Source organism: Populus trichocarpa, chromosome 5, assembly GCF_000002775.5.
Source record: "Populus trichocarpa isolate Nisqually-1 chromosome 5, P.trichocarpa_v4.1, whole genome shotgun sequence".
Lineage (NCBI taxonomy): Eukaryota > Viridiplantae > Streptophyta > Magnoliopsida > Malpighiales > Salicaceae > Populus > Populus trichocarpa.
Window position 1 is genome coordinate 17,344,162 of NC_037289.2, and position 21,247 is coordinate 17,365,408.

The 21,247-nt window shown below is 29.2% G+C and overlaps 1 protein-coding gene across 2 annotated transcripts; it reads left to right on the forward strand.

The window, feature by feature from the left end:
- The first annotated feature begins 555 nt into the window (after positions 1 to 555).
- LOC7469113 (F-box/kelch-repeat protein At1g22040) lies at positions 556 to 2,961 on the forward strand. Of its 2 annotated transcripts, XM_024602354.2 has the most exons (3): positions 556 to 746; positions 912 to 1,052; positions 1,245 to 2,961. In XM_024602354.2, exon 3 carries the CDS (start codon positions 1,291 to 1,293, stop codon positions 2,713 to 2,715), a length of 1,425 nt encoding a protein of 474 aa, XP_024458122.1. In that variant the 5' UTR covers positions 556 to 746; positions 912 to 1,052; positions 1,245 to 1,290; the 3' UTR covers positions 2,716 to 2,961. The 2 variants fall into 2 exon arrangements, with proteins under 2 accessions (XP_024458122.1, XP_002306596.2); XM_002306560.3 differs by lacking the exon at positions 912 to 1,052 and having other exon boundaries at positions 557 to 746.
- Positions 2,962 to 21,247: the final 18,286 nt, after the last annotated feature.

Consider the following 21,247-nt stretch of genomic DNA (forward strand, 5'->3'; position numbering starts at 1 on the left):
AGTGTTTTCCGCCCAAATTTTCTAAGAAAACACTTTCCTGGAAACCAAGCCAAATTTTTCTTTGACTTGAAAGTGTTTTATGTTGACCAACTTTTCTAATGTCAAACAAACACAGGAAAGTTTGGAAAATGGTTTCTCGAAAAATGAATTCCGAGAAACGAACATAGCCTTAAATGGTGAAATTGATATAAAAGATTGTTTGAGAGTATCAATCTGTTTGTTTTTGTATTTCAAAAGTGTTTTTGAAATAAATTAAATTTTTTTAACTTTAAATTAATACTTTTTTGGTATTTTCAAATCGTTCTGATATGTTGATGTCAAAATAAATTTTAAAAAATAAATTTTAAATATTTTTAAATAAAAAATATTTTAAAAAATAAACTATTATTGAGATATTCCCTTAAAAAAGCGCACACATATATTTATATCAAATTAAAAATGAAAAAGAAATCGTGAATAAATTGCTTCGAAGAAGTCAAGCATAGATTCCTTCCTTGCTTCGGTCGTGGCAGACTTTTCCACGCTTCAATATCCAATAATATTTCAGAAATGGAAACAGAAACAGAAACATGTAAAATCAGACCTCGCAGCCTTAGGAGGTTGATTCTGCTACGCATATACATATTATTACCTAAAAATGTAAAACATCTCTATCTAATTATATTTACACACACATTTATGTGCTATACCTTTATTTGTCTCCTCCTTCTTCGTTTTCTTGCCTTGCTTCTCAACTTGCAGCAAAGGTAATTCTTGATCAAGTCTTTCTTTATTTTTACTCGTAAGATCCATCTCAAAGCAAACTCTGGGAATCTCCCCAATTTTGTTAAAGTTTATGACTTTGGCTTGATTCTTATGAAACTCTTGATCAGGGTTTTACTATTTATTTATTTTTTTAATTGGGTTTGCAGTTTTGGGGGAATTTGGGATCAGTAGACAATGATTGACTTGTTTCTGCTTTTTTAAATTAAAAAAAAAATGCTGTCGGAAAATTTATGTTTCTGTAGAAGGGCGGTGAAATCTATTGATGCTGCTTGTTTATTGTGTTTGAGGTGAGCGTTTTGACTTGAATTCTCCCTGCTGTTTCTTTGATTTACGAAGATTCAATGATTAATCTTCTAGTGAATTGTTGAAGTGTTTCAAGACTGTTCTCCTCGTATAAATGCTCTGTTTTCACTGTTGTCCATATCTTGTCGATCTAGTTTCTGATTAGTTGAAGTAAAAATATGCCCCCTTTTTTGCAGCATTTTCCAAGTTCATAATTGGTGCTGCTAAGCTGAGGGTTTCTAGATGGGAGGTGTTTTGAGTTTGGTCGGTTCCAAATGCAGGACAAGCGAGTATAATGAGATGTTAAATAATGGAAGCTGCAAGAGGCAAAAGACATCCTCTATTTTTTATGATGAGGAAAGCCCAAGATTGATTCCGTTTCTTCCTGATGAGTTATCCATCCAGATACTTGCTAGACTCCCCAGATATTGCTACTTCAACCTGCGATTGGTTTCAAAGAAGTGGAAGGCAACGTTTGAGAGTGCTGAGCTGTTTAAAGTTAGAAAAGAACTTGGATTAACAGAAGAATGGCTATATGTATTGATTAAGGATGAAGCAGATAAACTATCATGGCATGCTTTGGACCCTTTGTCAAGAAATTGGCAGAGGTTGCCTCCAATGCCGAATGTTGTTTGTGCAGACGAATCTAAAAGTGGGTTTTCTGGGCTTTGGTTGTGGAACGTTGTTGGGTCAGGCATTAAAATTGCTGAAGCCGTAAGGAGTTGGCTGGGGCAAAAGGACACGCTGGATCAAATGCCTTTCGGTGGTTGTTCCGTCAGTGCTGTTGATGGATGCCTCTATGTGCTTGGTGGGTTCTCTAGAGCTACCACCATGAGATGCGTCTGGCGGTTCGATCCAATCTCAAACAAATGGAGCAAAACGACTTCCATGTCTACAGGTAGGGCTTACTGTAAGACAAGCATTTTAAATAACAAGCTATATGTTGTTGGTGGGGTTAGTCAGGGCCGAGGGGGATTGACTCCTCTTCAATCCGCTGAAGTATTTGACCCTTGCACGGGTACATGGTCTGATGTTCCAAGCATGCCATTCTCAAGAGCTCAATTGGTGCCCACTGCCTATTTGTCTGACCTGCTAAAGCCTATAGCCACTGGGATGACTTCTTACATGGGAAGATTATTTGTCCCTCAAAGTTTATACTCGTGGCCCTTCATTGTTGATGTCGGTGGTGAAATATACAATCCTGAAACAAATTCATGGGCTGAAATGCCAACTGGCATGGGAGAAGGCTGGCCTGCACGGCAGGCAGGTACAAAATTGAGCGTAGTGGTAGATGGTGAATTATATGCATTTGATCCGTCTACTTCTCCAAACAGTGGTAAGATCAAGGTATATGATCAGAAAGAAGATACATGGAAAGTTGCCATTGGAAAAGTCCCTGTTGCTGATTATACAGAATCCGACTCTCCATATTTGCTCACGGGTTTTCATGGAAAGATTCATGTCCTCACAAAAGATGCCAATCATAACATTGCAGTTATGCAGGCTGATGTGCAAGATAATTTGGGTTCCCCATTGAGCTCAACTTCTGTTTCTGCCAAGTCCTTGCATGACCATCCTGACTCATCAGAAACGGTTTTTTGGAAGGTCATAGACAGTAAAGATTTTGGGTCTGCGGAATTTGTCAGTTGTCAAGTTCTTGATGTATAGGGCTACCCTGACTAGTGTTTTATTTAAGATATTGGTGCGCCTTAGAACCCGCACAGGTGACCAAATACCAAAAATTGTTATTCGGTGTCTGCCTATAAAGGTGGCTTCCAATTGTATTTTTATTCTTAGAACTTGAGGTAATTTTCATGATCCCTTTGAATTGCCTTACAAGACATGTATCCGGATATTTGCAAACTAAAGGTGTGGTACATATTAAGAAGACTTCAAACAGTTTGTCAGGTTTCATTTTCAATGTTGGATGTGGTTTTCTGCACCTAAAATTACTCATGCTGCCAATTTTCTTCTCTGGAGTATTGGACCTGTGAGGTTTAAAGGTGTTAGTAGCCTGTTGCCCTAATATTCAACAATTAGGATGTGAAATAACATCTTGAATTCTTGAGTTTACAATTCTCAATAATGAAGATTTCGTGTGATTTATATTTATAACGGTCCCTCCCCCCCACACACACACACACACACATGCACACACACAGAATAAAAGAGACAGAATCTGTCCTCGCTTTGCTTGGCCGCACCACAAGATCTTGTGTTTGTTTTTGGTGGTTTCTGCACTATACGTACGTCAAAATCTTTCCTGCATTGCAATCTGTAGCCTACATACAAGGGCCGGTTAACCTCGGGAGCATATATACAGCTCTTCTCTCATCAGTTCGCCAGAAGAATATCTTGACTGCTTGCTGCTTTATATCTATCAGCCAAGTAAACCATTATATTGAAAATCTAGGCAGAGGGGCCAACTCTGCTACAAGCCTTGGAATAAAAATAAAAACTGATAAGAAAAGAAAAAAAAAAGCCAACTTTGGAGCTAGTCAAGACGCTGGATGGGGGCAAAATGCCCCCACTTGCTACAATCTGTTTGTTCATACCAGTAATTTTGTGCGGATCAGCTCTAAGATGAGACAGAAGAGATTTAATGGAAGCTAGGTGAATTCTAACATGAAAAGCGAGAAGCAATATGACCCTATCCATATTTCCATGGGTAGCAGAGGGATTATTATTCCTCTTTTCAATATATAAGCAAGAAAATTCTAGTCACCCAAAACCATACGAATACCGAATATATTAAGAATTTATTGGCGATAGTGGAAATATATGCTTCATAGGTTCTTTTTTTTTTTTTTAATTTGATTGTCAGAAATTATTCCTAGGCTAGCTTTGTGGCATCGAAACTGAATCCACTTTTCTTGAACCAGTCAAAAACAAATCATCGTATAAGCCTCTTTATTTGCTGGAAAGTAGTTTTTTTTTGGAAAGTGAATTCCGAGAAAATGAATTCCATAAAAATGAATTATTTTCTGATGTTTGGTAGTGTAATGGAAAATAAGTTGGAAAACACTTTCCAGTATTTGGTTATGTCATGGAAAATGAGTTGGAAAATAACTTATTAATGTTTTATTTTTCTCAAGTTTATTAAAATAATAAGGAACAAATCTTACAAATTAAAAGGTTGAATGAGAATGAAATTGAAAAAAAATATAATTTTATAAATTATCTCAAATAAAATAAATAATAATCAAAATAATAAAGATCAAATCTAAAAAGTAAAAAAAAATGAAAGATGAAGAAATTGAAATAATAATAATAAACATTTCATAAATTATTTCAAATAAAATAAGTAACAATCAAAAGAATGAGGATCAAATTTGATACATAAAAAATTTCAATAAAAAAATGATAAGGAAAAAGCAAATAACAATTATAAAAATAAGGACCAAAGTTAATATAAAAATTAAATTTTAAGAGGTGAAATTGAAAAATAAATATTCAAAACAAAATATATATAGCAATCAAAAGTTTAAGGACCAAATTTGATATAATCAGCAAATAATATGACATTTCTAAATTTTTCACAACTTCCGGAAAGTGTTTTCCGCCCAAATGTTTCAGGAAAACACTTTCCTGGAAACCAAGCCAAATTTTCCTTTGACTGGAAATATTTTCCGTTGACCAACTTTTCTAATGGTAAATAAACACAAAAAAGTTTAGAAAGTGGTTTCCCGGAAAGTGAATTCCAGAAAACAAACATAGCCGTAATTAAAAAAATAAAAGTTCACAACTAGTTTGAAATCCAACCTTCCTTGACAAGGCGGGAATCATACCTGGTTGCTGCTAAGAGTGTATTTAGCTTTGCCGCTAAAACACAATTTGTATAAAATTTGAATTTTTTTAAATTATTTTTTTAGTGTTTTTAAATTATTTTGATGTACTAATGTGAAAAATAAAATTTAAAAAATAAAAAAATATATTATTTTAATGTATTTTTAAACAAAAAGAATTTTGAACACTCAATATTTACCATACTCTCAAACATCCACTAAGCCAACACGGAGTAATAGATTCATTATTTGAAGCATATAATTACGGGTATTTAAAAAAATTAGTTTATAATTAGGGGTGTTCAAATAACTTTGATCATATATAATATTTGCATTATCTGTCCCGACCTTACTCGACCTATCAAAATTGAATAATATGGATATTATGGATGATAATGGGTTAAAAAAACTAATAAATAGATATCATAGATCGAGTGCGGGTTGATATTTTTAAACCCGATCAACCCAATCCAACTTGTACAACTCAATGTAAGTAACCTGAGTTCTCGATATAAATAATATTTTTTCTTCTCTATCTTTATTTTTTTTTCTCTCTTGCTTTCGCACTCACAACTGCCTCTCATTCTTTTAATCTCTTTCCCTTCTCTTTGTCCTTCATTTTCAAAAAAATAATAGTTGTTCTTTTTGAAGTTTGATTTGATAAAGTGACGATGTATTTTATAATTGCACAATCTCCTCTGTTTGGAAACCAAGAGATTATGAGAAGAAGAAAAATGAGAATTTCAATAATTCATATTGAACTTTTATTTTCTTATTGAAATCACAATTTCAAAAGTACTTTATAGTCTCTTCTTACTAATTTATTTTTGTATCATATTACACTATAAGTGTTTGATAAAATGTTTGACTGTGATTTTTGTTTTATTTTATTTTTATATGAAAATTATGATAGTTTTTATGTTGTCCCTAGAATATGTATTTTAGGGGTCTTATCTAATTTCAACAGTTGCAACCTAATTTGTTTAAATGATCGAAAAATAAGATAATTAATATGTCTAACTTACAAATATCTATAATATCTACACAAAAACTTAGTCCAACCCGATATATCCAACTTGTTTGTATCCAAAAAAAAAAATTTAATAGATCATGTTTATATTTTATAAAATATCAAAAGTTATATTAAATATAATTATGGATTAAAACCTAACACAAAGGAAAGAAAAGTAACATTGTTCCATCAATTTGTATGCCAACAAAGCGAATTAACATATGAATTATTAATTATTAACAAAAACATTAAAAGATTTGTGTGGAAACACTTAACAGTGAACCACCCTTTTTTTTCATTCATATTTTTCTTTATTGGATATTTTTTTTTATTTTTTTTACTGAGTTTTTATGTTTTATATTTAACAATTGTAGTTTAGTTTTATAAAATTAATATTCTGTAAACCATGAAATAGTGTTTAGATTATGAAAACCACCTCAAACTCTATTTTTCATTCACTTCCTTCCATATTTTTTTTATTGGGTCAATTTTTTCATTCGCATTCTTTCTTTTTTTATCGAGTTCTTTTGCTTTTTATTTAATAGTTATAGCTTAGTTTCGTAAAATTAATATTCGGTAAACCATGAAATGGTATTTAAAATTATTAGCATGTAAAGCAATGCAAGATGGAAGAAATATTAAATAAACGATGAAAATACAATGCGCAAGAAAGACATAATCCAATGTGAGTTGCAATAGTTACCCACAATGTTTTTTTTTTTTTTAATTTTTCTTTGCCACTTGACTTTTTAAAAGTATGTTTGGAACGCGGTGCAAACCGTGTTCCCTCAAATTTTGATTTTTGTTTTTTTACTTAAAATGAATTTTTTTTTATGTTTTCATATCGTTTTAATGTGCTGATATCAAAAATAATTTTTTAAAAATAAAAAACTTTATTTTGATGTATTTTTAAGTAAAAATTACTTTGAACTGCCACCACTACCACAATCTCAAACACACCCTTAGGGATTGAGTTCAATATTTTGTTTAAGCTGCCTTTATAAGAGGCTCTTTCATATTACACATAAGTTTTGATGTTGAGAATTAATGCTTGATTTAATAAAATAAAATTTAATTTTATTCATTCAAATCAATTATTAAAGGGTTCAATTTAAAACTAAAACAAATAACAACTTTTTTTTTTTATAAGAAACAACATCTTTGTCTCAATTTTCTCACTTATTTTTTTATTAGAATTAATAAATTTATTATCATTTATAATTTTCCGCTTCTATTTACATTTAAAAATTTTATTGATAGTAAAAATATCAAGAAAAATGCCCGCATCCTTTTATTTGAATAAAAAAAGAAAAACCTCTCCATCACCACGTAATTGGATTCCATTGTTTTGGGCGTGTGAGAGTGACACTCTGATGGCTTTGTACATATGACTGCTCCAATAAATTAATACTGATATTGAAAGAGGATGGTTACAGATGCGTTTTAAATGGTTTTTAATTTTATTTTTATATTGTTTTAATGTATTAATATTAAAAATAATTTTTAAAAAATAAAAATATATTATTTAATGTATTTTTAGACAAAAAAAACATTTTACAAAACAAATACTATCACACTCCTAAATACCTTCAAAATAGATTTTTGCTGCTTTGTGACAGAGACGAAAATGGATGAAAACTTGGTATAAATTATTCAGTGGAAGTCCGTTTCGGTAGTTGATGGAAGATTCAGTTCAATTGTGAGAAAACATTCAACTATATAAAATCTGGACAACTTAGAGGTTTTTTTTTAAAAAAAAAAAGATTAGGTGGCAAATCTGGGAAAGTCCATGTTCGGAATCAAATCTGGACAGATTAGGCTGCGTTTCTTTTACAACGGTTTTTGTGTTTGTAATGCAACAAATGCAGTAAAGTGTTTGTTAAAAAATTAAATTGTGTTTTGTACTGTAGGATCAGTTAAAAAATTAAGTTTAAAATGTAATTTTTATGAAGCAGTTTTTAAATGCCTTTTCAATTGAGTTTCGTAAAACCCTATTTGTTTTTATGTTTTAAAAGCAGTTTTAAAAAAATTTAAATTTATTTTATTTTTTTCTTTATTTCAAATTAATATTTTTGTGTTCTCAGATTATTTTGATGCGTTGATATCAAAAATAATTTTTAAAAAATAAAAAAAAATATTTTGATGCATTTATAAGTAAAAAACATTTTGAAAAGCAACCGCAACCGCAACCACACTTCTTAACACAACTACCAAACATTTTATACATGTTTTTTTATTACACATAAATCTCAACTACTAAATATTTTTGTGTTCTCAGATCATTTTGATGCGTTGATATCAAAAATAATTTTTAAAAAATAAAAAAAATATTTTGATGCATTTACAAGTAAAAAACATTTTAAAAAGCAACCGCAACCACACTTCTAAACACAACTACCAAACATTTTATACATGTTTTTTTATTACACATAAATCTCAACTACAATTTTTACCAAATACGTATCTAAAACCAATTAAACATACCTAACTCTATTTTTTAAAAACTTATTTTTTAAAAATCAATCACAAAAATTACTTCAAAAACAAACCGTTGCTGTTTTGAAAATAAAAATAAAAAAAGGGAGCCTTCTGCTTTGCATAGCAAAATTGTAAGGTTTCGACTTCAAGAATTGGCGTGGTACCATTAACCTACACACATATTGAAATACCGAGCTGGTTTTTTGAAAAACAAAATAGATAAATAAAAATATTTTTCGATGAAAGAAAAATTTTAGTTGTGGAAAATACTTTCTAAAAATTTCAGAAATATCATGTTGTTTGTGATCATCAAATTTTTAATTGTTATATATTTTATTTTGAATTTTTTTAATTTTATCTTTTAAAATTTGATTTAATTTAATTTTTATATCAACTTTGATCATTATTTTTTTATTATTATTTGATTTTCTCTTATTATTTTATTAATTAAAATTTTTTATCTATAAGATTTAGTCCTCATTCTTTTTATTATTATTTATTTTATTTGAAATAATTTATGAAATTATAATTATTTTTTAATTTTATCATCTTTTAAATTTTTTATCTGTCAGATTAGGTGTCCATTATTTTGATTGTTATTTATTTTATTTAAAATAATTTATAAAATTAGATTTGTTTTTCAATTTCATTCTCTTTCAACTTTTTAATTTATAAAATTTGTTTTTCATTCTTTAAATAAACTTAAAAAAATAAAACATTAATAAGTTATTTTCCAGTTTATTTTTCATGACATAACTAAATACTATTACAACTTATATTTTATAACATTACTAAATATAAAAAAATAATTCATATTTTTAGAACTTTTAAAAAGAAAACTACATGAACTGACACAGTGCTAGTCGTCTAAGACATGGGCTTTTATATGTGCCAACTGGCAAAGGGGGCTTCTAGTTTCATATCGAGTTGCCTTGTCGTTGCCATGAAAATTGATTTGGGTTGTTATTACCATATTAATAATTTGGGTTTTTTTTTAACGTGGATATCTAAGTATTCTATTATGTGGTTATATATATATATATATATATATATATATATATATATATTAACGTGGATGTTTGGGTCAGCTTGCGTGTATCTCGACTAATCCCACAAATCCTGAAATTAACGATCATATAAGTCTATAGTGGTCATTATATTAGCAACCACAAGATTCGAACCTGAGATCATAGGAAGAACAAACATTTTAATTCTAAATTTTTACGCTGGATACCTATTAGATGGTTAAGGATTATGTGTTCTTGTTTCAATGGAAGATGTTGGGGGCACTGTAGCTGTAAGGAAAAAAAAAAGTTCCTGTATGGCATCGAATTATAAAAGAGCTGATTTTTCAACCCTGTTCTTATAGTTGAGAAGGTTCCAAATTAGGCCTCAAAAATATTTTTTTTATTTTCTTTATTTTTTATAGATAATTTTAGATTTTATTCCTTTATGTTTTCTAGTTATTTTATGGTTTTCTTTCCTTTTCAATATAGGTCAGTTGAGTACGTATTTAAATTGTTGTGGTTATTTTTAGAGCAGCTTTTGGCAAATTATTATTTAGAATTGTTTTACCTTGTATGAGAAACAACGGCATCTAGGGTTTCTCAACCTTTTTTTTTATTTTTTATTATTATTCCTGTCATGATCATGCTTTCCTTTCAAACCTAACTACCTAGCTTCTGACTGTGTTAGAATTGTTGCATGTATTGAATGCGTTTTTTTTTTTTTTTTTGGTCGTAGAAAAAATTATATTATTGATATAAAATTAAAAAAAAATACTGATACAACATTAAGAGAAAGAACTAGAGAGAAAACAGAAGGAGAAACAAAACACAACGATAAGTTACTACTCGTCAAATTGAAATGAACTCTATTTGTTTATAAACTAAAAGATACATGAGTAATAAATAATCTATTTATGAGCAGTGTCGAAGCAAGAATTTTTTAAATGAGAAGACAAAATATTAACTAGTACTATATTATATAGACATGCATTAAAAATCAATTCAAAACAAATATACTAATTCATATAAAGCAAAATTAATTTAAAAGTACTTTTAAAATAAAAGTAACTTACAAAAAAATAGTTTTTTTCTTTTTTTTTTTAGAAAAAACTAACATGCACTGATTAAAATCAGGCTTGCACGCACGTGTTAATTCTTCTTCAAGCTCCAGCAAAACACAAATTGTCTAACGAAAACAAAAAAGAGAAAAAAAAACAAATAAAATATGAATTATTTAATCATCTGTCCTGATTATTTTATAAAAAGGCATAAGAAAATTAACATCATAAAAAGGACCAATCTCAAGCTAAAACAATTTTAATTCTACAAATCTCAATTTTTACTCACTGATAACAGTTGGAATGTTTGCTTGTACATCTCGTGGAAAAGTTTAATTCCATACTGTAACCAATTCAATTGAAAATTATATAACCTTTAATTAATTCAAAACAATCAAATCAATGTCAATTGTTCAAAATCTTGCTGGTGTCTACCATTCACCTTTAATTGATTCAAAACATTATACATATCCTAACCCTTAAATTATTATAAACCTTAATATTTTCAATAACTAATTATAAAATAATAAAATTAAAATTAGATAATAAAATAAATAGATAAAATGAAGGAAATTTATCTAAAATAAAAAAAGTTACTTGTTTAATTGGACTTGAAGAAAAATTTGTACAAGGAAGAGAGTTAGGAAACAGTAGCTAAAAAAAAATAGAAAAGCTCTTGGATAGTGAGTGGAAGAAAATGAAAAAAAAGAAAAACATTTGGAGAAATGAGAAATGAGCTGTAGTGAATGCTGGAAACCTAAAACTAAACATAAGACATATATTATATATATTATTTATTATATTAAAATTCAAGTCAACAATATTTCCTTTGCGGCTATGTGTGTGTCAATCCCTTAAACCCTCACCATACTATTATATTAATATTCTAATATAAAAAATATTCAAAAAAAAAATTAAGGGGGCAATTGCCCCCTTTTGACCCCACGTGGCTCCGCCACTGTTTATGAGAGATAAATAAATAAAATAAAGGGTGATGAATATCCATTTAATAATATATTTATAATACTATACTTTGGATATTCATTTCTTAAGAAGATATCTCATTTAAACCTTACTAAGAAAAACTTTATAGGACAAATTACAATATTCTTATTATATGTTCTTGCGCGCACTTCGACTAATTCCACGGGCTCTGAAGTTAACGACCATGTAAGCCTCCAGTAGCCATCATATTAGCAACTACATGGCTCGAATCTGAGACAACAAGGGAAACAAATCCCTTAGTCTCAAGCTTTTACCACTGGTCACCTACTAGATGATTACAAATTACATTATTATACGCTCTTGTTGTCTCATTAAGAATTACCTTGTAACCTAATAGGATAAAACCTAGGGGTAGGATAAAAATAGTATAATGCATATTTTTCTTCTCTTTATGTGAGCATATCAACAAATGTCTTTAAAGCAATACATATCTTATATATGAGTTTTTAAAAAGATGTAAAAGCCAATGCTTTTATAGTAAAACATGATGTAAAAACATTCCCAGTCAACAATTCAAGACATCTAATAATGGATGAAGATTAAAGTCCAACATAGATTCTCAATCTCCTTGGTGGGGTTTTTTTTTTTTTTTTTTGTTATGGTAAAGAAGTTGGAGTATATATATAGTAGAACAAAAAATTCTCAAATGAAATGTATTTGGTTCTCCATCAAAAATTAATTGTAACAGTAAGTATTTATAATAAGTAATTTGCCTAGTCCAAATTAATGTTGCAACATGCAATATAAAAAATTCCTACAGGAACTTGGCAACATAGTTCTCATAAATAATGGTCTAGTAATTAGCTGCATATATTTAATCATAGATTCTATTAAACTATTTTGTGTATGCATGTGAACCTTAAGATGCTCAACAATAATTCCAATTGACATGCAATAATCATTAATTAAGATGTAAATTTTTCAGCATTGTCAAGATAATTTCTCTTAATTATATATTCTAGAAATTGTGCTCTCAATAAGATGATTTGACAAAAAGTCTTGCAAATGCAATATTTCTAGCATGTAACAAAAAAATATATGACCAAAAAACAACATGATGAGGACATTTATTAATACCATAAAAATATCAAAATGATTCATATTATGGAATAATAAATCCATATATATATAAAGATGATGTATTAATCATTTTTCTTTTAGCACAAGCAGTATTCCATTTAAATTTTCATTAATTTTCTTATTATTATTACACCTAATGGCCTAACCGATCATAACAAAGAATAGAAGTCATTGGGTCAAATAATTACATTAATATATGTATAATATAATTTAGATGAGAATGATGAAAACTTTTCCACTGTATAATTCTTACTTGAGATAAGTGATGTATTATAAAGAAATTATATTCCACTTTTATCTATGATATTAATGTGATAACCATTTTGATATATATCCTTAAAACTTAGTAGATTTCTTTGCAATATGCTAAAAATTAATGTATCACTTATAAATAATCTTGCTCCTCTATGGAGCATAATGCTTTTTTAGAGCCTTCAATTAAATTTGCAAAATCATATATTGTTTTAACATTTGTTATATATATATTTTTATATATATATCTTTGAAAATGGTGTGTATTGTTGCACTATCAACAAGATATAGATCCTTATCATTTATTTCAAATAAGTCCATATTTATTCAAAATAAAATGAAAAGGAATTATAGATATAAAGCATGAATTTTATTTTAGTTATTTATTTAAAAAGATAATACTTTTGATGAAGATAGAAACAACATAAGAAGACAACAAGCATAAGAAAGATAAAGTTTTCGGTAAAAAAGATTTTCACCATAAGAACTCTAATTCATATTTTATTATTGAGTATTTTTTTTCTATGATATGGTTGCCTTTTTAGGAGGTTTATAACTTCTTAAATAGACCAGAAAATAACATTTACAAAGTAGAAAAATTAAAATCCTCAGTCAAATAGAAAAAATATATATATAATCCAAAATTAAGCTAAAAATCCATAAATAAAAACGATAATAATGAAATTGACTCCAAAAACATCTTTGAAGCCTAATTTGAGGGTCTTCTACAACTTGGCTTAATACCTTGAGAATTAGGCTTATAAAATCATATGAAAAAACTTTAGCATAATCTAATTGTCGAATTGAAAGTTATGGGCTTTTCTTATCAAGCATAAACATACATCTTGTTTAGAATCTCTCTCATATTAGTCCATAAATAAGTTTGTTAGGCTTTTTGAATGATCTATTGATGGTAGATCCATAGTTGACTGTTCAGAACTATTTGATTCTACAAATTCAAGTACATCAATTTTGTATAATAACATAAAATACATTATACTAAATTAAAAGATAACACATTAAAGATTAAAAATAGCATAGTAAAGAAAAAAATATACTAGATATTTTCACCAAGATGAATATTTTCATTGTCGATCAAATGATTAATTTCCTATTAAAGTTTTCAAAAAAGTTAAAGGTATCAAGATGTGTATTATCCAACGAATTTGATATTTAGCAAAATTTGTTTATACTCCTTTTCCTTTTTCTTTCAATGATACTTGGTAAAGATTAATAAGATGTTTAGACATACATGTATATGACCAGTGGCCTTTCTGCATTTTTAGAGGGCTATTTTTTATGAATATTCTCCATTTTCATACTTCTCATTAATTTTTGACTTATTAAAATTTGATTTGTTATGACCACCATGATATCCATAGTTATTATAGTCATGATTATGACCACTTCCATGACCATGTTCACAATAATCATATGTTATAGCATTTCACTTCAAGGATTGGCTTTGAACCAGTTGATTGTGATTGATGATTTTTCATCAAAATCTCTTTATTTTGTTTAGCAATAAGAAGATATGATATCAATTTAGAACATTTCTCATAAACATGCTTAAGATATTACTACTACAAGAGCATATTATAAGCATGAAAAGTAGAATAAGTTTTCTTCAACATGTCTTCCTCGCTAATATTTTCTTTGAATGTTTTTAATTAAGTAATTTTAAATGTTGCAAAGTTATACTCGCTTACAGTTTTAAAATACCATAATCGCAAGTGAATCTATTCATAGAGTTTTGAAAGTATTATTGCTTATTGTGATCATACCTTTTTTTAAATTTTGTCAAGAACATATAAATCCTTGATTGTAAGATATATTAACAAAACACTAAAAGGCATGGAAAAATACTTTTCACCATGCCAGTGTAGCTCCCTTCACAATTCATTGTGGACTTCCACAATGAATTTATTTTCATTTTGGTTATTAATTTTCTTATCAATTACATCCTTCTATGACCAAATTTAAGGCCAATTACTTCTATTTTATTAATGAATGGTAGAATTAAAAGACAGGGGGGCCAATATGAAAAACACGGAAGAAATAGGGGTGGTCTCAAAATTGACTAAAATGTTTACTTTGATCCTCTTGGTTTGCAACACACCTATTTTCCATCTCGTTAATTTTTTTAAATTCACTTTTGGTCCAAAACTTCATTTCTCTTATTTTGTGGTCCCTGGTTTGAGGGTGGTAGAGAAAGAAAATATCGATTTACAAAAATTTTCACCATCAAAATAGTCGATCTTCGTGTCTACGAGGTTCCTTTTGATGAGAAGAGTTCCACTAGGGTGATATTTCATCTTAAAATTGCTTAAAAAATCAGATCTGACCTCAAGAAGTTGGGTTTCAGGTTGATTTGTTTTTTGATCTTTTTTGGATTATTTGAAGGTATAAATGGGTATATTTAGGTCTTTATGGTGTTTTTAGGTTACAAAATGCTTGGAAATGGATGTTTTTGGTGTTAAACACCCCTGCTTGACTTTTCAACAACCTTTAGTCGCTGAAATTTATGCAAAGCAAGCGACGCATCACCTCCTACTTTTTTTCAAAAAAATAAGTGGACCACATGTCTTCTGCCTTATAAAAAACAAAAAAAAATAAACAGACCTAGATGTGAGGGTTGCCCCAGACCTACGCGTCTTGGCCCTTTTTTTTCTTTTTTTTATCGGTTTTTTTCCCAATTTGATCCTTCCTAATTGGAACTTTATTGATTTCTGTTGCTTAATATTTTTTTAATTTTAATTGGGCATAATAATTTGTTTTGATTTGATATTTGTTGGTTTGTCGCAATCTCAAATAGATGCCCCGATATTTAGTTGATTCGTAATTTTGCTAGCGTCTATTTTTCTTATCATATAGTTAAATAAAAAATTATTAAAAAAATTATTGAACTTGATTGACTTCATGACCAGGTCACGGGTTTGGATGGTTAATTTTGGTTGGTTAGGAATCGACCACAAATAATTATTGATTTATTTATTTAATTAAATACATGCATAAATTTTTAAATTTATAATAGAGGTTTTTTATGTCAAAAACATGTATGAAATGTCGTGATATTTATTTTTTGTGTTGAAATTTTTTTTTTATCTAACTCACAGCAAAGCATGAGTCAAATAGCTAATAATAGCAAATGCACATAAATTATATAAAATCATCTTTATGAATAAAGCTTTTAGAGAGACCAACATGATATAATATATATTAGTCTTCTTTAGGAGAAAAAAATATATAAAATTGTAAGAATTTTTTTAAGAGACTAAAAAAATCATAAAAATTTATCTTGTTAAAGAGACTAAAAATCATAACCTTAATGATTTTCTTAATTCTACTATATTTTTAGGAGATTAATTATGTTTTAAAACTATGCAGACATATATATTGTTATCTTATAAACAAAAATAAAATTAGATTTTATAGATGATATAGAATAGAAAGATGAAGAAAAAATTTCATAATTTAATATGGTTCGATTGTGCTTATAATGTGATATAAGTTTTTAAAAAGAAAAAGAAAAAGAAAAAAAAGTATAAATAGAAACCAAAATATCTCACTTCTTATCATATTGAAATCACCTCTATTTATAAACTAAAACATATATAAATAATAAATCTATACATATGATAAATAAACAAACAAATAAGTAAAGCAATCATATATGAATATAAGCTCAATAATATATTCATAACAATTATCAAAATTATTGTCCAAATAAGGAATAAAAACATGTATGAAGTTGCAAAACTAAAGTGTCATTTTCTATATTTTTTGGGTTGGATTTTTCAGTTTGATTCATGTAAAAAGAACAGCACTAACTCTGAAAGTTTTCCATTCCAGTAATTTATTTGTATTTCCTTCTAGATCAAGAAATTCAATAACAAGCCTCTTCTTCTTTGCTCTCATATATTTATCTGTTATTCTAGGATTAAGGCAACAATAACACCTAAGAGGGGGTGAATTAGGTGTTTCACTAATAATAACAAATATTACAATTAACTCAATCAAACACAATTAACCAACAATATAATTAAGATGTTTAAAGTAAAAAGTATAGGTATAGAAATTGCAAACTCAGTTTTTAACGTGGTTCGACAAACCTACATTTACACCTCAAGCACCAAACCAGTCTTGAGTATTATATTCTTTACTAATCCAAGCCAAAGATTACAATGTCCTTAATAAATCATCACCAAGCCTTTTTTCATCACTTGAAGAAATACCCTCTTCAAGATTTTTCACCTTGGTGATGTACCTAACCAATGGCCAAGAGTTTTTCACTTAAACTCTTGAAGAATTACAATTTGTTTGAAATATAACAACACTCTCTCAAAAAGCAGATATTACAATTGAAGTTTATATATATATATAGCTCACTCAATAGCACTTAGAATATATGAAAGTGTTTAAGTATAGTGAGTGTGAGAGTTTATTCTTGTACAAGAATATGAAGGTTTTAATGCACAAATTATATACCAAATTCTTTAATTAGACAAGTTATATATATGTTTCCAATAAAAACTAATTGTTTTATAGCTGTTATTGTTCCTCTAACAATTGAAACAGTTGACTAGTTCAGATTGGTCAAGTCAATCAGTCGACCGATTTCTGCAGATTCTCAGGTGTTCATCCCTGATGAATAAGCGGTCAACCGATTCAACTTAAAATCTAGTTTTAATAGTTTTAAGCCTATTGAGTCTTTAACCGACTAAATGCATATCAATCTTATAATACATGCAATGTGAAGTGTGTGAATTCATTTTAATTTGTGTTATCATGTAAGTTATAAAGATTTACATAACTTGCACTAAAATGAATCCTTAAGAACTAAATCTTCACAAGGGAATATAAAGGTTTTAATGAACAAATACGAGTTTGATTCAGGATTAATGATTTAAAGTTGTTTTTGCTCTTAAAATAGCTTGTACATGATATATATTCAAATTATGTACCCAATTCTTCAATTAGACAAGCTAATACACACACACACACACACACACACACACACACATGTTTCTAACAAAAACTAGTTGTTTTATAATTGTTACTATTCCTTTAACAAATGAAACGGTCGACCGATTTAGATTGATCAAGCCGATCGGTCAACCAATTTTTTCATATTCCCATGTGCTTATCCCTAATGAACAAACAGTCGACTAGTTCATTTGGTACATCCAAATGGTCGATCGGTTTAACTTAAAATCTGGTTTTAATAATGTTAAGCCTAATAAATCTTGAACTGACTAAATGCCTATCAATTTTATAATGCATGCAATGTGAAGTGTATGAATTAATTTTAATTTATGATATCACGTAAGATATAAATATTTACATAATTTGCACTAAAATGAATCCTTAAGAACTAAGTCTTCACTTACTTTGCATATTGGACTTGTTGATTGATTTTTTTTCATTTAATTTTTTATATTTGTTTATGATCTTCATATAAACCTATTTAAATTTATTCTCAACCAAGCATATTATTAGTCTATTTTCATTTAATTGTTATCATCAAAATATATAAATATTAATATGTGACTCAAAGGTCAACATTCTCATTTGTTGTAGCAACAAAAAATAGAATATTGGGGTTCCAAAATCTTGTTCTCAAGTAAAAGCACTCTCCTTTGGAATCAAATCTAGTTGAAAGCTTACTTTTTTCTTGGAGTCCAAGGTCAAAATCACTATATTTGATCTGGGTTTTTGATATTTTTCTTTTTAGTCCTATTTTCTATTGGTAGCAAATCAGTGAGTTCTCACTTCTTAATCACTATTGAAAGTCCTTTTCAAAGTGATTTTTTAGTAAAGGACACATAATTGAATTTTTAGTAGAGTTTAAAGGATGTTTTTCAGGAGCTTAAAACAAAAAAGAGAAGAGAAATAAGGCATATCAGAAAAGGATTTGATTTAAATATGTTGATCGTTACCTTACTCAAATTCACAGTTTTTCTTAGAGTAATTTGTACCATTTCATTTAGCTAAAAGACTCATTACAGCTTCCTTTTACGCACCATTTTACTAGAATAGCAATCCCAACTATAACTCCCTTTTACACTACGTTTTATTAGGATGAATTATTCCCTTGTTCTTGTATGTTCTAGGACTTCATTGTAGAAGAAGTTACTTGTTATAAATGTAAAAGACATTGTCTGGCATGATCATGAATAAATGTAAAAATGATGAGTTAATTGATAATACTAGAACCCAAGAAACCTAGCAACCTTCTCTTTCCTGGTAACCACTTTTCATATCATCCATTATTGGACCTTGAGAGCAATAACTCTTCCTTCCTAATTGTGTTAGCTAACTTTATTCCATACCTACTATTGGATCAAATCCAGATTGGCACTGTAAAAATCCAACTTGCTATAAGTGATATCAGAGAAGATCTTTGGACTCGGGTAATAACACCATAAACGAGGTCCTAGGATCTTAAAAAGCTGGAAGACTCTTTGGAATCAGCAAATAAGGATTAGACTTAGAAATATGAACAAATGATGAGGCTATTAGAGAGGTATGGCCAGAAGTTAGAAAGCACCAGAACTAGTCATGAAATGAAGATCGATGAACTAAAAAACCTTATCAATGGACTGTCATTCCAACAACACTCCCTTCTATGGAAACTACAACTACCTGTGGGAGAATCTAGTGCAACCATAGTGACTCAATGTACTCAAAACCATGACTTATTCCCTAATGCTTGTTATAACTATAGGGATCATTGTCCACCTTATAAGGCTTATAAACCTAGGCATGACTTCCCAAGTTTTGATGGTAATGCTGTTTACAAGTGGTTTTGCAAGTGCAATCATTACTTTGAGATTGAAAAAGTTCAAGAGGTTGATAAACTCAAATTAGCAACATATTATTTAAATGGGAGAGCATTATATTGGCACCAAAACTTTATGAGATGCATAGAGAACCAAGGTGTTACATGGGGGTGAGTATGTTGAAGCATTACGTTATAGGTTTGGTTGGTAGAAGGACCCACTATAAAAGCTTAAGGACCTAAAACAGGAGGGTGATTTGGAAGCTTAGATCCAGGATTTTGATATGCTATGGAACAAATAAGAGATTACTGAGAAGTAGGCTTTAGTTAGAGGTAGAGATAAAAAAAAAAACTTGGTGAAAATATTTGAACCAAAATCATTATATCAAAGCCTACAACTCAACTTAACTCGTTTACAGGCCAATACCCTTTCCTACAGACATTCCTTACAAAGAGGTACCAAACACCATGTCTTACCCATCAATCCATATAACTAGCCAAAGATCAACTCCCCTCAAACCTTTCATAGAAATCTATTTTCCTTTACAAACAACCAAAACACACCTCTAAATCCATTAGTGACTCCTTTAACTCAAACCCTCCCAACTAAAACTAACACCAAACCCACCAAAACTATAAGAAATAAAGAACTTGATAGGTGTAAGGCTAAGGGTTTATGCTTTTGGTGCAATGAGAAATGTTTTCCTAAGAATAGATGTAAAACTGTAAAACTAAGAGGATATACTTCATGTTCATAATAGTTAATAAAGATGATTTATAAAAGGAGGACAACAAAGGAAATGAGTTCAATGATGAAGTCACAACCCCTTATGTATCTCTTAATGCCTTAAAAGATACTACAAGATTCCATACTCTAAGGTTTACTAGAAGGTTGATAAGTAACCCTTATTTATTATAGTGGATTTAGGCAATACGCATAATTTTTTTAACATACGTATGACTAATCTCTTACAATGTGACCTCAAGACCATTAAGACTTTGATAGTATAGATTGTTATGGAGGCATAATGATCTATACTGCTATGTGTAAGGATTTTAGGTGGAGGATGTAAGGAATAAGGTTTAAGGCAAATGTGTTTGTGATGGATTTAAATAGATATGATATGGTCCTCAGGATTCAGTTGCTAATAATGTTTGGCAATATAGTTTCCAACTATAAAAAGCTTTGGATGTCTTTCTTTTGGCAAGGGCAACAAGTGTTGTTGAAAGGCAATAATCTCATCCCTTTCCAGACCATCAGGGTGGAACAGCTCAAAAGCTTACTTAATAGCAACACTCAGGTAGATGGGGTTAGTTTATGTAGCCTCAGGTTGTTGAGAGCTGAAGATAAGAATATATGTTCACTTACAACTACCTCTCTTATTCATGAGATAAAGTTCCCTGACTTAGTGGTTTTGCTAGCATCCTATAAAGAAATATTTCAAGAACCTAAAGGCTTACCTCTCTATAAAGGGCATGACCACGCCATTCCTATCAAGGCTAGTGTCCAACCTGTTAACCTGAGACCTTACAGGTATTCAGGATTATAAAAGGATACAATTGAACAAATGGTTTAAGAAATGTTAAGGTTAGGAGTTATACAACGAAGCAACAACCCATATGTTTCCCTAACGATGCTGGTTAAGAAGAAGGATGGTTTTATAGAAGTTGTGTGTTGACTATAAAGCCTTGAACAAATTAACTATTAAAGACAAATTCATTATTCTTATAGTTGAGGAATT